The following is a 24,349-nucleotide window of genomic DNA, read 5'->3' as shown; positions in this document are numbered from 1 at the left end:
TCTAATACATAAATGATATGTATCAGAATCATTAAAACCTTCACAAAATTTTCATTCTAAAACAAAAAACTTAATTGAACACATACCTTTGGGAGATTAGGGCGTGTTGTAACCCCTTCAATCTTGTTATCTATTTCTTTGGGTGCATGTTTAACTGTAGCTTTCGACTTCAATTTCTCACGTAGCTTATTCATTACTGTTGGATCGGTACGATGTTTGGATCTAACTTCGTCGTAACCTTCCCAAGACGAATCAGAACTAGGAGAAACAAGAATTCGTTGATTTTTAGTGGACTGTTTGAGACCATGAACGGATTCCATTGAAGGAATGAGAAACAAAAACAGAAAGATTTACAGAAGAAAACAAATGATAAAAATTTAGAATATTTTTCAAAGATTTTCAAAAGAAATCAAAATATACAAATTTTAGGAGAAATCAGATTGAATGAGGATGAAGTAAAATTCCATATAAGGAAAGATTGAAATATACCTTATTTGGAACCTTGAAATTGATTAACAGTTGAAGAGTAACAAATTAACTAGAGCAAATTAGGGCAAGAATAAAAGAATAGGCGGATGTATCAGAGAGGTATAGAGAGAGAAAGGAAAAAGAGGGAATTTGGAAATTTTTTGGTGTAAATGGGAATAGAAGTAAATATATTAGGGGAATATGTGTAAAAGGGTAATTTTACCTAGTACTGGGTTAGTGGGATAAATATAATTACTAATTACGTTAAGATTCAACATATTTCATCTTTCAAATTATGGAGATTTTTGTTTTAAATTGATTATTTAAAGCCCACCTATGTTTAATAAAATTATTAAGAGACAAAAAAATATATATTTCATCTTCAATTAATCAGATATAAGTTTTTCTATCCCTTCATCTAAAAAAATATATTATACTCCTCCGTTTCAAAAAGAATTACCTGATTTGATTTGGAATGTAGTTTAAGAAAATAAAGAAGACTTTTCAATCTTGTGGTCCTAAATTAAAGTTATGTCAAATGTACAAAAATGTCCTTTAATCTTATGGCCTAAAACATATCATGTGAAAAATGTGTTACCAAAAAAAAAAGGGAGCATTCTATTTGAAACAGACTAAAACGGAAAGGAGGTCATTCTTTTTTAAACAGAGGGAGTATTAAATTATTTATCAAATTATATTACCACCAAGCATAAAATAATTGTACAAATTTAGTATATCATATGAATGATTAAATAGTGAAACAATTTATAATTATGATAAAAAAATTTATTATGCATATTTGGAGGTGAATTATGCCTCCATAAGTAATGTACCACATTTGGTATTTAGTTAAGTTATTCGGGTATAACATTAATACAATGTTTGATTTGTAATTTAAAAATTAATATGTGTATAAGTTATGAAGAAATTTATGAATTTTTTTATACACGAATATAAGGTGGAATAATTAATTCATACATAAAATAACACATAAATTCTATCGTAACTAATCCATATATTACTAATATCTGATTAACTATGACTAATTAGCAAACAACCCCTAAAGATTTAATGTGCTTGGTGTTATAATGGAGAAATTAAAAGAAAAAATTTATTACTATTAATAACTGCGGGCGGACCAATCTAAAATTAAATTCTGTTTAGTCTTATATTTCGTCCCACGTGAAAAAAATGACATGTGATAATTACTCTTTTCGAAAACATTCTTTGTCTAATTTTTCTCACATTACATAGGCTTATGACTTGTGAGGTCATTTTTGGAAAAGAAATCTTGCCGACAGCGATTATGACCTTGTCAAGTACTAGTTAACTAAGTAACAAAGTGCTTCCCATTAATGGAAGACGGGGAAGATGGGATCTTCCTACATCTCTTGCTTTAATTTCTCTTCTTATTCCAAATCTGTTACTCTGTTTGCATCACTCTATTTCGTATTGATTTCTGCAAATGTGAGTGGATTTGATTCACTCATACAGCTCCTCCCAACATCTGCTTTTTTGAGGACCAAATCTGAAACCCTTTTTCGTGTCGACGATTTCGGAGCTGCCGGAGATGGCATCACCGATGATACTAATGTACGTTCCCTTGTTATGAATGATGAATTTTTTGTTGTGCTCTTCATGATTTTGTTATTTAAGAGCCGGTGAAAAATATTTTATTTTCTCTGTTTGTTCATTGTGGATCATTAATTGGTCAACTTGGTGTTTTGTTTTCCATAGAATAAGGTGTTATGAGATAACGACTAATGAAAGCTAGAGAAAGAACACTGAGCTTTTCATGTGAAATCTTCAAGGTGAAGAAAACTCACTACCATTACTCACCAACTCTTAATATTTTTGGCAATGATAGATGATACAAATACACCAATAAAGCCTTATTTATATAGGTTGCCTAAAAAACTAGGGATAATTACGCCACATAGCCACTCAACCAAAGTAATTACCAGAAAAATGGTCTGTATATGGACGTATAGTTAGTGTATATTTCATGTATATTCAAGCTATATTAAAAAATTGAGTGTATCATAATGTATATTCAGTATATAGCTCATGTATAACTAATCTATATTATATAATCAATGTAAATTTTCTTTGACTTTTGGCAAGCTATATTGTATAGTCAATGTATATTTTCTATGATTTTGGCTATTTTTTATGCAAATAAAACATGCCTATATTGGTTGTAAACTAATTAGTTTATTGTATATATTTGAAATTGTCCCAAAAAACTAATCCTAGAATGTTTAGGATGTGCAACCCCCGCAGTCAGGCCCACAAACTTAACAATAAGGTTGTTATTGAAAGCATTATTTACTCATTCCTTTTGTATTGTAGTAAGATTGATACATTAAATTAAAAAAAAATTAGGAAAGGTTTTGAAGAAGAATAGAGCATATTTTTTTATTGTAATGAGAAAACTAAGGAAAAAGCTTCTTGCTTTGCTTCGTAGTGCTGACAATTTTCGGTCCTTATTGTTTGGTGAGCTAAAAGTTTTTGAGACCTTTTTATGAAAATGGATCACCAGAATGAGAAGTATTTAGCTTTAGTTAAGAAGTTCTTTTTGTGCTTTCAGTCTTTTAAAGATGTTTGGGATATGGCCTGCTCTTCACCGTCAAGATCAAAGATTGTTATCCCTGCTGGATATTCTTTCTTAGTTCGATCAATTAATTTTGCTGGTCCTTGCCGGTCAAAGGTGTCTTTACGGGTGAGTGCCTAATTGAGATATTGCATCTTGTCCAACTCTTTATTTCACTAAAAGGTGTTCAGATGTCTTTTTCCATCCATATACACTAGATTGCAGGTACTATTTTAGCACCAAAGGATCCTGAAGTCTGGGATGGCTTGAATCCACGAAAATGGCTCTATTTCATTAAAGTAAAACACCTGACAGTAGAAGGAGGAGGAATTATAAATGGTATGGGCCAGGAGTGGTGGACTCGGTCATGCAAGGTCAACAGAACAAATGTAATTCTCTTCGCCATTGTTTACATCGTGATTTATGGTACTCTTTCACATAATGAATTTGATGTTTCTTCTATTTTGCTAGCCGTGTCATCATGCTCCAACGGTCAGTTCTGCCTTTTCATTTATGTGATATTAATTTTGACTAATACAGTAGATATCGACTTTGTTTCAGGAAAAAAGAATTTTATCTGATGCTGTTTTCGTCGTGATTTATTAACTAATGGGAGTGCAGGCTTTAACTTTCCACAAATGCAACAACCTGAAAGTCAGGAACATAAAGATCTTTAATAGTCAACAAATGCACTTAGCATTTACTGATTGTAAACATGTTGCAGTATCACAACTCATAGTCTTAGCCCCAGCTGATAGCCCTAACACCGATGCAATCCACATAAGCTCATCTACACAGATCAATATCAAGGATTGCACTATTGGCACAGGTTAGTTGATATTTAGTCATTGCAATTGGAGAGTCAGATAAATCACTTCTGGTGACTATTTGGTATTATTGTTGTTTCTGGCTGTACCTGTGCTTAACATGGCTTGGATTACTATTGAATGGATACAATGAATGTTTCAGATGATAAAATTCTGATTTATGGTTCTAATAAAGCATTTTAGGGGACATAGCTGCGTGTTTGTAGAGGTCAAATGTAAGGCATTATCTAGGGGATCCGAAATAGTGGACCAGTAGTTGTAGTTCAATTATGGTTAGTAAAATGTGAAGTCTTCTTTTGGATAAAATAAGCAGATAAAGTATATGAAGCTAGCTCTTCTTTACGCCAGATTGATTGAGACTCAGTTAGTCCCTTCTTTTTAAGTTTTTCTTGCTATTGCCGGATACTCCAGTTGAGGGAATTTCATCATCATCAACAATGCACTGATTTTGTTTTATGAAGGGTATCGTATTCACATTCGAGCCCCTATCGTATATTTCATTATCTTTTTGACTACCTCAGAAACTGAATACAGGAGATGACTGCATATCTATTGTCGGCAATTCATCACGGATCAAAGTCAAAAACATTGTGTGTGGGCCAGGCCATGGTATAAGGTAGAACATTTTTCTGTTTTGTTGAAGTTATGTATAAGATGAAGTTTGTAATTATTACCCTTTTCTTTTAGCATTGGAAGCTTGGGAAAGTCAAACTCATGGTCTCAAGTTTACAATGTTCATGTTGATGGAGCATCTATTTCCAACACTGAGAACGGGGTTAGAATAAAGACTTGGCAGGTAATCTTGTTTCTATATGTGCATCAGATGAATCTTCAAAACCTCGACACCATTTTTAGTGATAATTCTGCACTAATTTTCATCTCTAAAAGTTAAATTTGCTGACCTACGGTTACATATCCCCATCCTGTTGTTGGTTTCCCCTTAATGCTTCTTCAGGGTGGCTCTGGGTTTGTCAGAAAGGTTTCTTTCAAGAATGTTTGGATGGAAAATGTCTCAAATCCTATCATAATAGACCAATATTATTGTGATTCTACGGAACCCTGTTCAAACCAGGTATGTTTTCTGCTCCATTTCTTGATTCTCAGTCCAAATTCAGCTTCTTTGCCTAGTCATCTTGCTGTTCTATATATTGGTTGCGTGGATAAGGCGTTCATTCTTGCATGTCCATTTTGCATTTTAGCTAGGTATTTAGGTGAGCCTTTGCCATTTCTGTATTGAGCTTAGGACAAGGCTCTGTTGACATAGTAAATTGTTGGCCTACTAGTGAACTAGAGATGGTAGCGACATCCATGATGGAATTATTGCTTGCGAACCAAGTGAATGTATAAAACTCCCTCTGTTTCAATTTGTTTGTATTACTTTCCTTTTTAGTCCGTTTAGAAAGGAATGCCTCTTTACTTTTTTGGTTATTCTTTAATTTCAACTTTCCGTGTGACATGTTTAAGACCACAAGGTTAAAGGACGTTTTGGTATATTTTACATATCTTTAGTTTAAGACCACAAGTTTCAAAACTCTTCTTTGTTTTCTTAAACTCCATGACAAGTCAAAACCAACCAAACAAATTGAAACGGAGCAAGTGTTATCATATATACTACATGCAGGTTAGCTCTGTATTAAACTCTTCTTTGATAATTACTTGTTACTTCTGCACTAAATGAAAGTTGTTATTCACTGTTCAGCATCTAGGAAGAAGAAATAGACCATTAATCGATCCCTTTAGTATTCCATTCTTCAAGTGTTCCATGTTTGTGTGTGAATGTGTGGGCTCTAATGCGTCATTTGAAAAGAACTATAACTAATAACTAAGTGTAACTGTGGACTTTTTTAATGTGAAAATCCACTGCGCAGACTTCAAACATTCGCATTGACAACATATCCTTTGTGGGTATTAAAGGAACTTCAGCTACAGAAAGGGCAATAACAATTGCCTGCAGCGATAGCTGCCCCTGCAGAAAGTTGTACTTGGAAGATATTCAACTTACTTCATTTTCTGGGGATCCTACATCATTTTTTTGCTGGCAGGCATATGGCACAACCTCAGGTTTAAATTATCCCCCTCCTTGCTTTCCTTGTAACGAAAAAAATCTTCAGCCAACAGTTTTATCCAACTGGAGTCGATCGACTTGATGCCTTCTATTCTAATAGTACCAAGGCCTAGACCATATATCAGTTGAAAGCTGCTAAATTAATTGTCATCTATATTCTTTATCCTGAGCCAAGCTAGTTAACTTATCAAGCAAGTGGAACAGTTTGATCCATGGCGTACTGATCAGTAGCTGGTCCAAAAACTGAGGTTTATGGAAGGAAATATGAGTATTGATTAATGGATCTTAATTACTTCTGTCATATAATCCTCCTCCTGTAAATAAAGTGCTCATTTTTTTTCATGAATCTTCACGAAAAGAAGAGAGTATGATATCTAAGAAATAGGAGTTGCTTCCATATATATGTATATGCTGTGAAGTTGAATCTTCTATTGCATCTCAATGTATTGATATTGGTCGATCAGATAATTGAGGTTATTAGTATGTCCTTGAAACGATAGACCTTGTGAGACTTATGAAGTACAGATGTGGCCTGCCTGCAGAAAAATTACACTAATATCAAAAGACTATCCAAAAGCCTAACTAGCCTGTGCAGGGAATTTTCAGTGATCTCTAGACTTGGTTTTAAAAAAAAAAAAAAGGCGGACGTACTTGGAGAAAAATGTAATTTACACGATCTAATCCATTTAGGATATGAAATGTAGAGCGAAATATTATTCAGTATTCCAAGGCCTTCGTTCAAATTCTCTGAAAACATGAAATTTTGTTGTGCATAATTGTGCATTGCAACATGCGTTTGTAGATTTTTGTTTTGGGTTTCATCGAAATCATCTCCGCTGGAAACTACATTATAATGTATCTCAAATTGGGTTCTAGAAACTTCATTTGAGAAGGACAAAGGGAATATGGCCAAACCTACACTTTTAGGTCTAGTTTGGTAGTAAGAATAAGGGATAACTAATTTTGGAATTAATTTTGAAAAGAGTTTATATTATGTTTGGTTAGGATAAAATCGCAGAAGAAGTTATCTCGAGATTGTATTGTTATTTTTATCCCCACATTAAGGGTGGATAACGATCTTGGGATAATTATTCTCAAGATCTCTGCATATTGCTGAAATAAAATTGCTAGCGAAGACTAGAACACCACAAATGATAAAATGGAATCCCAAAATTAGGCCAATTCGATTCGCCTATTAAGTTGAACGTTGAAAAATGAAAGGGGCACCGGCATTGGCATACCGCCCATGTAGGCTCTATTGAATGTCAAAGTCAAAATCACATATGGTGACACCTTACTTGCTGGAAACTTGTCCATGCCACATGTTTGAGTAATAATTTGCTACCTACAAAGCAACAGTTAGGCATTTATTTAGGTATGGTAAACTAAAAAGATGCCATGCCGATATTCAATGGACGTCTATCCCTTTTCTTTCTTTTTATCTTATAAATATATTCCTTTAATTTTGTTAATGGCATCAATCAATCTATATCCATTTAGAAATTGTCAACTTTATTCTTATAAGTTGAAAATTATTACTGCATTATAGACTAAAATAAATGTGTTTTTGGAGTCGAAACACATTGCTTCCTAGTTGAACAAAGAAAACAATTTCATTATCAATTATTTTCTTAATCTATAAGCAAAAAAAATGTTTGCATTATTGAAACAAACGCATCCTAAATTGTCTAATGTGACAGGTAACAGAATCGATATAAAATAAACCAGAAACATCAAACATTGGACCTTTCGGTGTTAATCCATTGCTTAAGCCGCAATACTTTCAAACTTCGCGGCTTAAGAAACGCATTCGTGTGGGCAATTTCAAGTACTTTAACCATTTTAATAGGCGGCCCCCCTCCATATAAGTTTTTACCAATTTTATGTCCATCTGCTGTATTTTGCGTATTAGATTATTGTACTATTTTTACCACGTCCTTATCTGATTAAAATTTCTTTTTGACCTATTTAGATTGATAACATTAAATATATCATTAGTGACAATTTGACACTATACATCTAGTTGGACCTTTTATCATCTCCTGTTAACTATGTGGGGAAAAGGACCGGTTTAATTATAATTACCTTATTTTTTTGGTTTGTTTCTATCACGTTATAAATGATAGTCACGCACTTAATTACAGAGCTTACTTAATTCCATGGCACGTTTTCGTTTTCCTAAAACACTGAGGGCTCATTTGGTGGCTGGTATGGAGTTGAGTTAGATATTAAATACTGCATAATTAATAATAATATGTTTCGTAGCTTGTTAGAGAGTAGGTTATTTATATATAAATTAGTATGTTGTTCGGTTTACAATTTAGAAACATGCATAATTAATACATGTATAAATCAAGAGCGGAAGAGAATGTGAAAATCTAATGCATAACTCACAGAATAAGACATGAATTTACTCATAACTTATTTATAATATAATATACTATTAATATATGCATAACTCTAACCGACTATAAACAACTCAATTTTTTTCCTTCGAATCAAAAATAATTAGCTACCTTTCCGTCGTGAAAAAAGGGCAAAAAAAAAAAAAAAAAAGTAGATGGAATCATATTCCCCACTTTATCATTCATAATTATTAATTACGAATCATAGAACAGAAAAAGTCGTATCTCTATATTGGCGTTTACCTATAAATATGGGTATCCCAAAAATCCAATAGAAGCAGAGCAAATATTAAGCTAAAAAATGAGTAGTTCCTTGAATCCTCGTTACTACCGCACAGCCAAAGTCGAAGAAATTGAGAAAAAAACAGAAAGGCCGATGGAGTATTTCACCAGAGAGAAACAGAGGCCTAATTCAACAAATATGAGGAAGCCGCCAGCATCGGAGCCAAGGAAGCTGGAGAGTAAGCTATCGGAAGACATAAATGAAAGTGCAGAGAATTTCATAAAGAAGTTTAAGCAACAGCTGCTTCTCCAGAGGCTTGAGTCCATTGAGAACTATGAGCAAATGCTTAAGAGGGGAACATAGCGAGCTCCGTTTCGTTTCCTCTTCTTTTTTTACCTCAAAATTTTCGCGTGTGTTATGTATGAATTATTTCATTGTATTGCAATGTGTCTGTGGTACTCTATATATGTCAATCAGTATGTCATAATTATAAATAACATGTAAGATATGAAAACTTATTATTAACTCTGGTGAATTTGCCTTCTTCCTGCCGTGCTTTACTGCGTGTTTAATTTTATAGTGCTTGCTATAATTGATGCTTCAGAGATGCATGTTCTTCACCATAGTGGTAGTTTGGTGCTAAAAGTGTAAGATCTTTCTAAAAGAGGTACTCTTTTTTGTCTCAATTTATGCTACACATTTTTTTCTTTCTAATCCGTCTTTAAAACAAGATGCATTTTAAAAAGTTCATAAACGTCTACCCTCCCATTTTAAAAAAACCATTTATGTTGAGTATAATTTTGAATCATATCAAATTATTTTCATATTTTAATTTTGAATCATATCAAATTATTTTTCATATTTCTTAAACTTCATGCCCAATTCATATAATTTGGAATGGAGGGAGTAGAATTTATATGCGTACGATAGGATATATCCTTCTTCTCAATCAGAATCGCAGTTGAGTGGTAACTATTTCTCCATTAGTAACGAGAGCTCTGGGGTTTAAGCTTGGATATCGAATCATATATGTTACTTTAACCCCAATATAGAATTTTCTTGTGCGAATTCAAATTTAATCGGACTTGATACAACTATACGAGTATCGATCACAGAAGAAAAAAATAGGATATATCTTTCTTGAATGATCCTACTGGCAAAAACGATGATCCCTTATAGGTAAATTAAAGGAGAACAGGGTATCTTTATCTTGTCCTGTCCTTTTTGAAAATGTGGTACTTAGAAATCAAGGAATAAAATAGGTTATTCTGTAACTGTGACCAACTTTTTGAGGTTGCGTCAAAGCTAGCCAGCACCCTAGTTGGTTTTTGTTTAATAAGTTGTACTCCCCCTTCCATATTAAGGACTCATTTAGCCATAGATATTCTCAAAAATATTTTGGAAAAAATTTAGGTAAATATTATTTGGCCATATAACTTGCCATTATTTGGCAAACAATTCAAATTCCTAAATATTAGAAAAAAATAGTATTTGGGACAAATTTTGTTATTTGGGAAATTCAGTGCAATTTATACAATTATTTACATATTTTATACAATTTTTATCCAAGTTGCTCTCCTAAGTTACTTTCGATTACAAGTAGTAATAGTAGTTTTTCGAATACAAATTAATAGTATTTTCTCTAGTTTTCTTCCTCTTTTCAAATTCATATTAATGGAGTTCGTTATCATGGCTTTTCACAGAAATGTTTATTATAAAATGATAATACAACCTTATGAGCATTTTTTATAATTTTTAGAACTTATGGTATAAATTATTTTTCTTTCAAAAGTTAAATATTTCTCCACAAATCTATAGTCAAATATATGGTGAAACTTCCCTCAAAATGACTTTCCAAAAATATTTAGAAGACCATGGCACTAGCTAAGTGAATTGTTGGGAGTATGGCACACCCCTTAAGAAAAGTATTTAAGGACATACATAAAAACCTATTTTCCACGATTACCTTTTTGATTATTTACAAATTATTCTCCTAGAAAATATAAAGTTGTTAAAAATTTCATTAAATAAAAAGTAAAAATGAAAAAAAGTCCAAATAATTTCTCTTGAACTTTGAATAATTTACTTATTTTGGATTATGAAAAAGTTCCAATAATTCACTTAATATTGACCAGGGAGTAATTTGTTAACAAAATTCTTTGAAAGCTTCTTGGAAAAGTGTAAAATTGTTCCAGAAGATGTAGTCTTGGTAGCAAATTAAATCTTGTCCATTTGACGTGCTTATATGAAAAGCATCCAACATTACCATTTGGCTGAAATTTCAATTTTTTCTACCAGTAACATTTTTCTTCTAATTATTAAAATTATGTTTTACTAGCTAAACTTTAATCAAAGTGCAAACTCATCAACTTCATTTGTGACTTAGAAAAAGCAAACGACGTTTCTCCATAGTGTTTCATAACCCCTTTATTTTTATACTTCAAGCACTTATTTTCTTGTTTCGTTATACGTCAACACCAGACTCTTTTAAATGATATGTAGTATCTTTTATTTCCTTTTCTATTATTGGATATGTACCTTTTATTTCCTACATTATATTGTACTCATTCAATTTTAATTCGTTTGTCCTATATTGAGTTGACATGAATTTTAATAAAGTAAGGAATAGTTAGAATTTTGTGATCATAAATTAAAGATATGTCAAATGTATCAAATATTTTTAATTTTGTATTCTTGAACATGCAAAGTTGAAAGTACAGAGTTGTCAAAAAAATAAAGAATCATTCTTTTTTAAACGGATTAAAAAGAAAAGTAAGACAAACAAATTAAAACGAAAGAGTATATATTTTCTTGATCTCTTGGCATGTAAACTGTGTTGGTGTATGTTAGAATGTACGCGTCCATTAAACTTCTGGGACCAGGTCTCTTATCAGAAAATAGTGTAGATAAGTAAAGAACAAAAACGTAAAATTAGACACAAGATTTTACAAGAAAACTCCGTGCTCAAGGGAGAAAAACCACGACTTGTCACACAGGATTTCACCTCCAATCTTCACCAAACAACTTAGCCAAAGATTTAGATTACAATCTCTTGCAATCTAGAAATTGCACTCACAATCCCTTCCCTCTCCTTGTAACAATTCTGTTACACTCAAATCTAAAGCAATAACTCTATTGCTTGCTAAGTGATTAGACTCCTAGCTGATTTAGACTTCAAGTAGTCTCTATAATGAACTGTAGTTATTTTGACAAGATGAATCACCAAAAACAAACAATGAACTGATCTAACTTCCTTTATAAATTAGGAGTAGACCTTACATGATTTAGACCAAGAAATCATGACTCTTAAAACAAAAAACAAAATGACTGATAACTCTATCAGGTCCTTCGTCTTCTTCAAGAGGAGATTTTAGATTTTTGAGAGCATGAGCTTCAATGAGTTTTTCTTTTTTAGTAAATCCAAAAAGCAAAGTGAGAATGGTTGTAAAGAATGTATATCTAATTAAATGATATACATTGTGTTGGACGATTTTTATTGGGTAGACAACTGCCCTCCTGCAAAGAGACTCGACCGCACACACAACATACCTGCAGATTTGATAGAATATGTTTTATACTGTTGTCTGCTGTTATTTTCAATTCTTCCAGTCCTCAAAAGGATCAGGTCCCTTACATGTTTCCTTGATTTGTTAAATCATCAAAACTACAATCAATCTCTCTCTTTTTGATGATGTTCCCTTTACCACTACAGAATATAACTAGAAGCAGATCACCCTATAACTGTTCCCCCTTTCACCAATATTCAGATTCCCCTTTCAACAATACAGACTTTCAGAATATAAACAATTCCCCCTATCACTGATGTGGCACTCCTTAACTTACATTGTATATTACACCAACAAACTATACTAATATTTTAGAGCAATTGCTCTCTTCAACGAAATACAATACACTAGCAATAAAATGTGCTTGACTCATTGAAAAAAAATAATCTGTTTGGACTCAAACTTTCCGGGAGAGCCCTGTTGCAGTGATGATATATTGAGTTGAAACTGAACTGTCAAAATGAGCCAAAAAAACAACAAAAAATGATTCGTCCTATCACTTTATATTTTTATGGAGGAATAGGGCTAAATATAATTAAAATTGAACTAAGTTCTATTTCATTGAAGCGTGATCTATTCTAAAATAAGTTTTTATACTGATTGCCTCTCGAATGGATTGGTGTCTAATTTTCCCCCTCATATCTCATGATCATATAATAAAAATTTATGCACTAAAGTACTCTCATCCATCCGAACCTAATTTGTTCGGCATAAAGTTCAAAGTTTTTTTAAATCTTCTGAAACTGAATTTTTACTTCGATCAACCTAAGTTTCATAAGAATTAAGTTATGCAGCATATTTCGTGTAGTATCTTTCAAAATTTATTGTAATATTCAGAAATTGGAGTTGAGCTTTTTGAGACATGTTCTTTATCTTTTTAAGAAGAAAAAATCTGATAGTTAATGTGAGATGTTCAGTATATGTGTGATTTTGTGTGTTCTCTTCTTTTTTTGAGGATAAATTTATGTCCTCTAGACATACTACATAACTTGTGAAATATTACGATACAAGAACTTCTGTCAGCTTGTTTTAACTTGTTCAATTCAGTTCAATCCATTCATGTGACGCTTTGGAACATATATAGCTAGGCTGGAAATTGAAACATAAAAGGATTTTGCACATTAAATTGATTGCTTGATTGAGAATCAGTTATGGGCGCAGTTCAATTTAAACAAGAGTCCATACACGTGAATATTGATACGCATATTCGTACATACGCATCCAATCTTATCATGTGATTCGACAGTTGGCCGAATGAAGAGAAACTTTGTATTTTACACTACTATCACTATGTACCTAATATGAGCTACAAATTATTTAACTCATACAGAATTAGGAAAAGAGGACCTACTGTGCTATAGTGGCATATTCTAATTAGAGCCTCAATAGAACTAAACCTGTTTTTGTGGCTCTGGTTTATTATTGTCTGCGTGATTAGGTAAACAAGCCGTGTTTAAATCTAAATAATCAGTAATTAGTTGCTATTGATGGTTTGTCCTTTTCGAGTGATGACTAGACATGGTGATAAAAGGGACATGATAAACCTGCTTGTTTGGTCTTATCTGATTAATCAAATTACTAATTAGCAGTATGTAACATGAGATTGCCGTCCTTCCATATTTTAACTTGCACAAGACAGCCAGTATTATTTATTTCTGAGTGTTCTTTTCTTCATTTCCAAAAGTCTGATTTAGAAGTGGTGCATTCCGATTTCGATTCAATTTGTTTGATTGACTTTAATTTAATACAAAATTTAAAAAGTAAATTTTTTTTAAAAAATTATTAATTTTAATTTTAAAATATGTAAAATGTATCAAAATATTATTTTAATCTTGTAATCTTAAACTTATGTGAAAAGTTGAATTTAAAGTGTAATTCTCACTCTAAACCCTTCAAAAGTTGAATTTAAAGTGTCATTCTCACTCCAAACCTTTCAATTAAAAAGACGTTGTTGAAATGAAATAAAATAAACATAAAAGGATAGACAAATAAATAAAAGGGAAGAGGAGTATCTCTTAAATCATTTTATTTGCTTGAAGCTCTTTTGTCCCCATTTAGGTTTTGTCATTGTCGTACCTTTCTTGACAGCAATGATTCAGTTTCATATAAGTAAGTTAGCAATATAAATAACTATTCTTTATTTGACACGACTCTTTCAATCTTAAATGCTGCCCTTTTTAGTATTTGAACGCGTTTGGACGAGCTTAAAAAATAACTTTAAATTCGTTTGGATGAGCTAAAAAAAAATAATTTTTATGTATGAAGTACTTTTAAAATTTTGAAATACTAAAAATTATTTTTATAAATAAGCAGATGAGTGTTTGAATAAAAATGATTCTGTTGAAAATAAGTGTTTGAATTTTAAGGTTAAAAGAATAAAAAAAATAGTTTGAGAATTTAGTTAAAATATAAAGAAATATAAAAATAATTTTCATGGTCACACAAAATGGCTTTAACACTTAGAAAAAAATAATTAGAAATCCTAACTTTTTATTTTTAACTGACTTTAAAAACTTTATGGCTTAAAGTTAGCATTAGACAAATACGTCCAAAAGCTATTAAGTTGGTTAGGGCTCTTTATATTTAGCTTTTTTAACTTCATTTTTTTTTGTTTTATTTTTAATGACACGCTCTCATAACATCTAAAAATGTCCCTCTAAAATTGTACCCATTTTAGCGCGTTTTTATTTAGAAATAATTTAATTTATAATCACATAAATATTTATAATTTATTTTAAATCATAAATTTTCAAAATCTTTCCTATTTTAATTTCTTAAATTCTGTTAAAAACGTGTTAAAATGGGTACAATTTTAGAGGGCAAGAACGGATTAAGTTGCAAGAACGCTCTTGATTTGTGGTGAAAGTCTTTTATTTTCCTTGCTCAAACACCACAGAAGCAGATAACACAGAAAAAGACTTTGTATCTCAGAAGAAAACAGAACCGATTAAGGAATCAAACCAGCTCATACACAAGTTTGTCATATTACCAACAACCTAAGAAAAGAAGAGACCCAAATACATAGAATACTCACTAAATAACAAATAGTACTTTCAGGCAAATCAATCAGTCATTCTTGATTCTCCTGAACATGAACAAGATCCAAAATGTAACATACATATTATAATCTTTCTAAGGCTTGATCACTGGGACTTGTACTACGGATTGTTGCTGCGATTGCTGTGGCTGAAGCAATTGCAGATTAGCCCTTGAGCATGACCGAGCCATTTCGCCTGCCAGGGGAATCACTGGCAAGTTGTCGCAGTTGCAAATCTCAACCATAAAGTCATCTGGGTCATGGAAAAATAATTGATCAACATATATCCCTCCTTCTTCCACCAGATGCCTCACGTATTTTATCCCCATTTCTGTTAGCTTCTTCTCCACTGCATCTATGCTCTCACACTGCACATCACCCAACAAACAATTTTCAGTTAAAATTAAATTTGCCTTTCTAAAGTTGTATATCATAGATTCAAAATCTTAGCTTCGCCACTGACTGACTGTATTCATTAAATGTCATAACGTATATATCTATGCTTCATGTCAGAAGTACTGAATTTAGTTAAATCCATTGCACATAAGCTAAAATCGGCCTCTGTTAGAAACAGAACAAATTACCTGGAAAGAGATGTGGTTATCTTTGGGATTGATTTCAGTTTTCTTTGGCATTTCTTCAGGATCTTCGGATTGAAGTAGATGAATCCCTATTCCGTAACTAAACAGCCTGTCATACAAGAAACACCAAGAAATAAACGGAATCTCAGTACAAAAAACTGATAAAAACAATTGGTAAAATAAAGATTCAGAAAAGATCTTAATTAATCAAATTGCTTTATGCATCTTTTTCTTCATAATTTAATAACCGATGAAAAAAAAGTAAACATCAAATTACCACGCGCCATTAAAATTGAATGATCCAGGCCTCCTTACAGGCACAAAACCAAGAACATTCTTGTAAAATTCAATGGAATTTTCAACTGATCTGCAAACAAGGGAGATATGATTCAGGGATGTCAAGGCAAGTGGATTTCCAGTATTGCCCTTCATATTTCCTTTTTCTTCTTCTTCTTTCAAACAACAAAAGAATGGGGATAACAACGAACAAATCGAAGAATTAGCAAATGGATTAGAGATCTGCAAGGGGATTATGAATATTAAACGAGAAATAAGGAGTAGGTTTGGTCACGGAAATTTGTAATGGGTGTGATGAAAAAAAAAAAGATGAATCAAGCAGGCTTACTTATAGAAAGCCTGGCTCTGTTTTAGTTTGCCAGCTGTAATACACTGACCCACTATGGATCTGATCGACACGTAGGTCCACATTGCTGACTTGGATTACTGTATGAAGCTACTAATATTTATTTGTCTTCTTTACACGTAAGCTGTTTCGTTTTCTTGCTTCATTCATTTACGTAAATATAGTTATTCGTCCGAATTTCTACATATTTGACCCGGCAATTCTCACTATTTCCATCTTTGAAAAGTTATTTATTTTTCTTTCGAAGATAAAAGGTCTTAACGAGTGATTTAAGTTATAATAAGATAATTTAATTAGAGATATACTCAAGCGTGTCGCTGCATATTCAAGTAGTGTCAACTGACAGTCGATAAATAAATATGGAGACCTAGATAATTTCGATTTAGATATACGAGAGAACGAAGAAATTGAGGTAGAATTTCATATTCTTTTAGACTTTTTCTTCAAATACAGTTAACAAAGAGTAAAGATGTGGCCACAGAGATAGTGATCAGTTTAGGTAAATTTTATTATTTTCAAATCTTACTACACTCACTAGTTATGTTATTGTAAAAAGTAAGGAGATCCAATTTCATTAACAAGTCATGAACATTACTTGCATCTTGAATCGTAACCTCATGATTGTACACATCAAAAATTTACGAGAGAAGTTTAATTTCAGTTAGAATTTTTGAAGGCTACTCTATCCTAAATTCTAGCTCATGGCTATATAAAAAAGGTAATATATTTTCTTTAAAGAGACATCTCTGACAGAAATGCAAGGTAAGACTGCGTACAATAGACCCTTGTGGTCAGGCCCTTTCCCGGACCTTGAGCATAGCGGGAGCTTTAGTGCACCGGGTTGTCCTTTTAGACATTTCTAATATCTCATAAACTATTGGGATATACACAAAGGTCATCAAGATGTGACGAACTCTACATTACCACTAACGGCCCTCAAATTACAGAGAAATTCTAGGAGAAAAGAATCAAGAAAACAAACAGATTTGTACCCACATTATTATCAATAAATTATGTTTCTTAATAGTTTATTTGTGATTACAATTTATTATCTATCATTTTAAAATTTGTTGTAAACAAATAAGCACGCCATCGGGACCAAATCTGTCTTTCATCTCTTCTCTCACAAATTAAATATGCAGTCACAAAATCGCAAAGGTGGAAGCTCCATCTTTATGGGTATTTCAAGTCTCGTCTTTTAGCTTCATCAAGTCTACACTTCGATGAGCCTTAAAGTAGGGAGCATATGTAGACATCAAAAATTTATGAGATTCTACAAGGCATGTTCAATTCTAGTTGGGACTCTACAAGACGAGTTCAATTTCTATTAGATTTTAGGAGGCTACTCTACTCTAAATCTTACTTCGTGCCTATATAAAGGTACTAATATATTCCTTTGAAGAGTCATCTCGATTATCTCATAAACTCTTAAACTCTTGGGAGATTCATAAAGAGATCAAAATATTCACATCATCCTAGTTTGAGAAATATGTCATTCAGAGAGAAGAATCAAGGGAGAAATATATTTATACCCACATTATTTCATCAATAAAATTATGTTTCTTCATATTTTATCTTTGTGATTGTAGTTTATTTTTTATCATTTTTAAATTTATAGCAAATAATGATAATTAATTAACATCATGAATAGTTACATTTTTGTGGAGGACCTAATTAACGAGGAAAAATCAATCGGATACCTACCAATTTGGCCATCATGTCGCGGCCTAAGTTCCTAGAAATAAGATATAGATGAATAATTTAGAGCTCAATTGGTTGATTAATCTTCATTTTATTGATAAAAAATTAATTTTTCAGGGTATAATTTCCTTTCAATTTTTTCTTTTCTTGCCCCCAATTTTTCATTTTTTTAATAAAAAAGGTGAAGAATCTAGAACCTCCTTCCCTATGTACCAGGATCCACGTGTAAATATACAAAGCATTTTGATTCAATTCGTTGAGAAAGCAAAATAGTAGAAGTAACATGTATCAGAAATGTTTGATGTCAACGTCATGGAAATATAGTTTGCCCACTTCACTAACTAAAAGAACTCACCAAACAAATGTAAAAACTATAAGACATTTCTGACTAAGAAAGATTGGATGGTTTAAACTTTTAAAGTAGAAATTAAAATAGATTAAGATTGTATTTATAGCGCACTCACCGATAAATACATGAGCTTTCTTGTCTATTCTGAGTAAACAATTATTCTAAAATCTATTTACAGTTGTGGAACTGCTGGTAACCATTTAAAAATAGAGCTATTCTTTTTCTTGATGAATTATTTATTTAGATGGTGAGCAATTTCGAAGTTAACTTTGGACAAAAGGTTCTTTTTAACCTGGGACTTGAGTAACACTAACACATTGCAAGAAATAAGTCATCGGTTTTCCACAGCTATACGTATATTTTTTATTTTGATGGCTCTATATGATCATAGTCAATGACGGCTTATGAAATTATAATCCATTAAGTTTGGACTGATATATAGTTCAATTAATTCATAAAAAAAATCTTATCAAATAATTTTGATAAAATATTTTTATTTTATTTGATATGATATATGTAGTCATAATAAAGAAAATTAAAATAATAATTTGTTATGTGTTAAAAAATTGTAAAGAAAAAATAAAACAATTAAAATTTAGTAAGAATTAATGAGTTAAATTTTGACTCGCATTTTATCTCAACTTATTTTAGCTCAAATAATATTAAACCATCCATTTATTAAGTCATTTTATCTTGACTCATTCAAATTCAATCCAATCTGTGTATTTGTCACCTCTAATCATAATATACTCTATTTTGGTAGATATTTAGCTTGTCATTTTTTTTTATTCACTGTGTTTGATTATACTCAGGAAGATATTCTTTTTTAAAAAGAGAAGATAGGAGAAAAGTACGCACGTGAGTGGTTTCTTATGTTTTCTCACTGTCGACTTTGCACTAAGTTAATTTTACTGACTATCCGCATCATGGAAATGTTGAAAGTGACAAATTGCTCAGTTGATTCATGTCATATTGTCATGTGCATCACAATTCACAACTCAAGTCATAGTGCAATCCAGCTAGCTTTTCCTTTCCTATTCCCTTTATATTCTAACTACTGTAATATTTATTATTTAATTTTCTCATTGTCCAAATTAAATTATATTACACACTTTTCTTTATAGTTAATTTAAAATAATGATATACTTTTTAATTTGATAAATGTTTAATGATACTATCAATGTTTTATTCATGTTGGATTCCACTTATTTGGCAAAAAGTCCATAAAGATGTATTCTTCAATCTAAAAAATTATATATTTTACAAATATTTTTGAAACATTACAAAGTCTTCTCATATTTTATGAACTCTGTGCTAGTCAAACAACATAAAATAAATTGGAACGGACGGAGTACTTTTTATATTAATCATTTGAAACTCTTGAGTTTCTTCTTACTTATCAATGCATGCAACATTGTAACTGGTTAACACCGACGACAGTGTATTTTTTTTTTTTTGGAACATTAATGAAAATGTTATGGCTAAGTATTTGCAGTTTATTCACGCAAGGATATATAGGAACCAGCAAGCATCTTCCTTAGCTTCAAAAAGTAACATATATATTTAACCATGAATTAGTCAGCTAGAGAAAATGCATTATGCATGCCAGAATACAAGTAACTAAATATGGTATTTTAGATCTATACACGTTAAGTTTACTTAACGGGATCTTACGATGCCAGGCTAGGACACCTTACGTGACCAAATATTATAATTAGTCAAATTCCAAGCATATAATGAGAAGCTTTGGTTAAGGTTAACCAAAAATATATCGGACCATTACTTTGAAGGAATCGCACGGTGAAAACAGATAGTCATTTAATGTTATGAAGTGCTAGTTAACACAGATCGAGTTGATCTGGTCTTGATTTCCATGTGATGAATAAGGAGATGATTGGAGTAGAAGGTGAAAGGAATGTTAAGGCGGCGAATTTATGATTTGAATTTTTTTTGGGTTCAAGCTCAAGATTTTATTGAAACTAATTTGATTTACTGGGTTTGGATACATCTATCAATGAATAGAACATACTTTGATAATCTCAAATTTTAGATGAGAAAAGCAGCAGCAGCAACCACACTAGCAGTAGCGAATCAGCTTTTTGTCTGAAATTACCAAATATTGACAACCAATTAAATTATTTTTAAAAATGATACAGGTCAAATGGGGGCAATAAATAAGATGTCTTGCGAAATTCTTACAACCAAAATGTTTATTCTCCCCGTTTCAATTTATTTGTGTGGTTTTAAAGAAGACTTTTTGAATCTTGAGTTCTAAAATATAACAAAATGTTTCTTAATCTTGTGGTGTCGAACAATTAGGAAAAATTAAGCGAATAAGCAAAATATATACTAGTTAATTAGTTACATAGCTAGTTTAGCTAATTTACAATTCGTCACTAACATTTAGCGTTAATTATGGTTTGAGTCTGTATAATTCGCGCGTTTGTATAATTTGAAATTTGTATAACTTTTGTATAATGTAATTTTGTATAGTATAATTTGTATAACTATTTAAAGTTCAAATATTTGTATTTGTATAAATTCGTTATTTTGAGTTTACACAAAAATAGCTGAATTATCTGCGAATTATACAAACGAGGCATCTTAAACTATAATTACAGCCTGTAAATATGCAAACTATAACTAAAAATTCTAATTAATTTTATTATAGTGGTTGTTTGCGAAATTTCTCCGAACAATTACAATACGGAGGGAGTATTATTGTTTACGGGCCTTTCGTGTGGACTTCAGCCCCAAGACATATTTTGAGCCTAAAGACCAAATAAAAGCCCAATGGAACGGATCAGCCATAAATGAAAGAGACCAAGAAAATTGGCGCACATTCTTTTGAATCTGGTTTGATTTGGAAAAAGAATTGAATTTTGGGTGAAGTTACATATTTGAAGTTTTGAACTTTCTGAAAAAATGGCGATTAGGACACTTCTTCGCTACAGAAGTGTACGCTATTTCTCCCGAATACTTGCCAATTGCTATCTTCCTCTACCCAAAAGCACTCAATATTGTCTTTCTTCTTCCTTGTCTTCTTATCTTCCCACCTGCAATGGTTTTCGCGACTATCTCTTCATGTCCTCTTTTACTGATGCAGAAACAAAACGGGAACCTGAGAAAAACTCAGACCCATCTTCTCCAGACCTTGTGAATGAGATTTCTCGAATTCTTAGTGACTACAGAAGCCCTCACCACGACATTGAGTCAGCCCTCAATCCATTTTCAGGCAGAATTTCAACCGACGTAGTTGAACAAGTCCTCAAACGTTGCAAAAATCTTGGATTTTCTGCGCACAGGTTCTTCATATGGGCACAAAATTTATCAGGTTTTTGTCATAGTCGAGAAAGCTTTCATATTCTTGTTGATATATTAGGAAGTAGTAAACAGTTCCCCTTGATATGGGACTTCCTTGTTGAGATGAGAACGAATAGATCTTGTGAAATTACCCCTGAAATTTTCTGGCTTGTTTTCAGGGCTTATAGTAGAGCTGGTTTGCCAGCTGATGCAATTAGGGCTTTTAATAAAATGGTAGATTTTGGGATTAAACCATGTTTAGCTGATCTCGATAAGCTATTACTGGCGCTATGTAAAAGAAAGCATACGAAGAAAGCGCAAGAGTTCTTCGATAAATTGAAGGATGATTTCATGCCGAGTGTGAAAACTTACAGCATTCTGATAAGGGGATGGGGAGGATTAGGGGAAGTTGCTGAAGCACAAAAGCTGTTTGATGAAATGCTTGAAAGAGGTTGTTCAGTTGATTTGCTTGCTTATAATAGTATTTTGGACTCACTATGCAAGGCTGGTAAGATGGATGAGGCCTTCAACTTCTTCATGAAGATGAGGTCCATCGAACTGATACCTGATGCTTTTAGTTATTCAATTTTCATCCATGGTTATTGCGCAGCAAATGATATTCATTCAGTTTTCAGGCTCCTTGACCAGATGAAGCGGTACAAACTTGTGCCTAATGTATTTACGTATAATTGTATCATCAAAAAGCTTTGTAAGACCAAGAAGGTTGACGAGGCTTACCAACTGATAGATGAGATGATTAGCGGAGGGGTAAGACCTGATTGTTGGAGTTACAATACAATCCTAGCTTCTCATTGTGATCACAATGAAGTTAACTTGGCACATAGGCTGATTTCAAGAATGGAACGAAACAACTGCCTACCAGATAAACATACATATAATATGTTGCTTAAGATGCTTATTAGGGTGGGAAGGTTTGATAGAGTTGAGAAAGTTTGGGAGAGCATGGAAGACAGGAACTTTTATCCTTCAGTCTCGACATATACTGTCATGGTACATGGTTTCTGTCAGAAGAAAGGCAAACTTGAGGAAGCATGTAAATATTTTGAAATGATGATAGATGAAGGCATTCCGCCATATACAGCGACATGTGAAATATTGAGAAATAGACTAATAGGTCATGGATTTGCAGAGCAGACCGAGATACTTGCAGATAAGATGGAAAGGAGCACATCTAGTTTAATTCAAGAACTGGTAAGCGTAATGAGAGGTAACAAGGCCTGCGTGAAATTGAAAAATGATGAAGAATACTCGGATGAAAGTTTTGAGTGAAAGAATCTAATGACCTAGAATAATCTCAATTCCTTGGTCAAGGTGATACCTACACTTGTCGCATGTCATTTATTGGTAATCACCTGCTGCATGTCCGTGTTTTTACTGACTTGGCTATTCCCAGTGGAAACTCCTCGCTCGGATAGCAAACTATAGCCACAGAGGCAAAACCTTGGTCTGACCTATTATCTTGTGATGGCAACTTATAGTCAAAGAGTGGCGACAATTTGGCCCAAGTGAGTTTGTTGATCTGTATATTTCCGTAGCAAAGCCAAGATTAATTTATGGTCTGTCTTCCCTGTGGGTCCAGTTGCGCTTTACCATTCAATATGTGTAAATGACATCCTAGCTTGTAAAGATCTAGTTGTGGTGCAACTGGATTACAAGGTAAAGGAATGAAAGACATGTATTTATCTCTTGGAGTCCACATTTTGTATTGGATTCTTTGCATCCTTAAAGGACAAGCTGAAGGGCTATCAGTTTTCAAGAATAAACAAGGAGTTTTTACCACAAAGGGAAATAAAAAGGTTAACAAGGGGTCGCAAGGTCTGCTTTCTAGTTGAATGATGCCTTATATGTGTCAACTACTGTTGGAATACATTAGTTAAGGCATGCAAGAATCTTCGGTTGTACGAGGGCATATTAAGGACACAATTCTTTTGTGTTTGAATGGAAACATCTGAAATAAAATTTAATTGCGAGACATTTTCTGGAAAATGCCATGCAGATGGATAAATTATCGATTTGCTGTTTCTGCCATATATGTCTAGTTAATGGGTCTAAATGTAACCATTATCCTTATTTCTACTTTGTGAATGTACTACATCCAATATAGTGCTGATGTGACTCGGAACTGTGTTATATGATCATTCCAGGTGTGACGTTGAGTAGTTGTTTTCTTTGGGAATGACCACAGGAATCGTAAAGGTTGGGATTTGGAAACCAAAGTTGGATAGATCAATCGACTAGATTGGACTTTGGAGCATGTTCTCCAGGTAAGGGTGATGATGAAAAGATTGGCTCAGCTTCAATTTTTTTTTCTACTCACTGGTTCAGCTTGCATTTTATTACCATATCTCCTAATTTCTCCCCATCCTCCTACCTACCCCTAAAAAATATTGGGATAATGGTTAGCTCTTTGGTTAGGTTTCAACTACGAAGCCAATATTCTGTAATTTTTACATGACGCAAAGTAACTTTTGGATCCCTATAAACTACTTTTAGCGGCACGTAATATTGATCTTTCCCCCCCCCCCCCCCCCCCCAAATGCCTTTACGCATCTAGAAGATATATGTAT

At 32.6% G+C, this 24,349-nt stretch overlaps 4 protein-coding genes across 5 annotated transcripts; 3 read left to right on the top strand and 1 right to left on the bottom strand.

Moving 5' to 3' along the window:
* The first annotated feature begins 1,761 nt into the window (after positions 1 to 1,761).
* Positions 1,762 to 6,382, top strand: LOC129896078 (probable polygalacturonase At1g80170). 2 transcript variants are annotated; one of them, XM_055971895.1, is made up of 9 exons: positions 1,762 to 2,061; positions 3,059 to 3,190; positions 3,280 to 3,450; positions 3,533 to 3,553; positions 3,683 to 3,890; positions 4,423 to 4,504; positions 4,576 to 4,684; positions 4,844 to 4,960; positions 5,757 to 6,382. In XM_055971895.1, exons 1-9 carry the CDS (start codon positions 1,840 to 1,842, stop codon positions 6,033 to 6,035), a joined length of 1,341 nt encoding a protein of 446 aa, XP_055827870.1. In that variant the 5' UTR covers positions 1,762 to 1,839; the 3' UTR covers positions 6,036 to 6,382. The 2 variants fall into 2 exon arrangements, with proteins under 2 accessions (XP_055827870.1, XP_055827871.1); XM_055971896.1 differs by lacking the exon at positions 3,533 to 3,553 and having other exon boundaries at positions 1,783 to 2,061.
* A 2,200-nt stretch (positions 6,383 to 8,582) lies between these two features.
* On the top strand, positions 8,583 to 9,125 carry LOC129896004 (pathogen-associated molecular patterns-induced protein A70). Its single transcript, XM_055971815.1, has one exon. It carries the CDS (start codon positions 8,660 to 8,662, stop codon positions 8,942 to 8,944), a length of 285 nt encoding a protein of 94 aa, XP_055827790.1. The 5' UTR covers positions 8,583 to 8,659; the 3' UTR covers positions 8,945 to 9,125.
* A 5,949-nt stretch (positions 9,126 to 15,074) lies between these two features.
* Positions 15,075 to 16,369, bottom strand: LOC129894988 (glyoxylase I 4-like). Its single transcript, XM_055970596.1, has 3 exons — positions 16,043 to 16,369; positions 15,769 to 15,874; positions 15,075 to 15,552 (listed from the first exon to the last, which is right to left on the bottom strand). Exons 1-3 carry the CDS (start codon positions 16,195 to 16,197, stop codon positions 15,280 to 15,282), a joined length of 534 nt encoding a protein of 177 aa, XP_055826571.1. The 5' UTR covers positions 16,198 to 16,369; the 3' UTR covers positions 15,075 to 15,279.
* A 4,950-nt stretch (positions 16,370 to 21,319) lies between these two features.
* On the top strand, positions 21,320 to 23,796 carry LOC129896653 (pentatricopeptide repeat-containing protein At1g52640, mitochondrial). The gene has a single exon (XM_055972587.1). The coding sequence runs from the start codon at positions 21,384 to 21,386 to the stop codon at positions 23,049 to 23,051; it is 1,668 nt and encodes a 555-aa protein (XP_055828562.1). The 5' UTR covers positions 21,320 to 21,383; the 3' UTR covers positions 23,052 to 23,796.
* Positions 23,797 to 24,349: the final 553 nt, after the last annotated feature.

Source organism: Solanum dulcamara, chromosome 7 (genome assembly GCF_947179165.1).
Source record: "Solanum dulcamara chromosome 7, daSolDulc1.2, whole genome shotgun sequence".
In the NCBI taxonomy this organism is placed as follows: domain Eukaryota; kingdom Viridiplantae; phylum Streptophyta; class Magnoliopsida; order Solanales; family Solanaceae; genus Solanum; species Solanum dulcamara.
The sequence above is the reverse complement of the archived record's forward strand: the minus strand, read 5'-3'. Positions and strand labels throughout refer to the sequence as shown.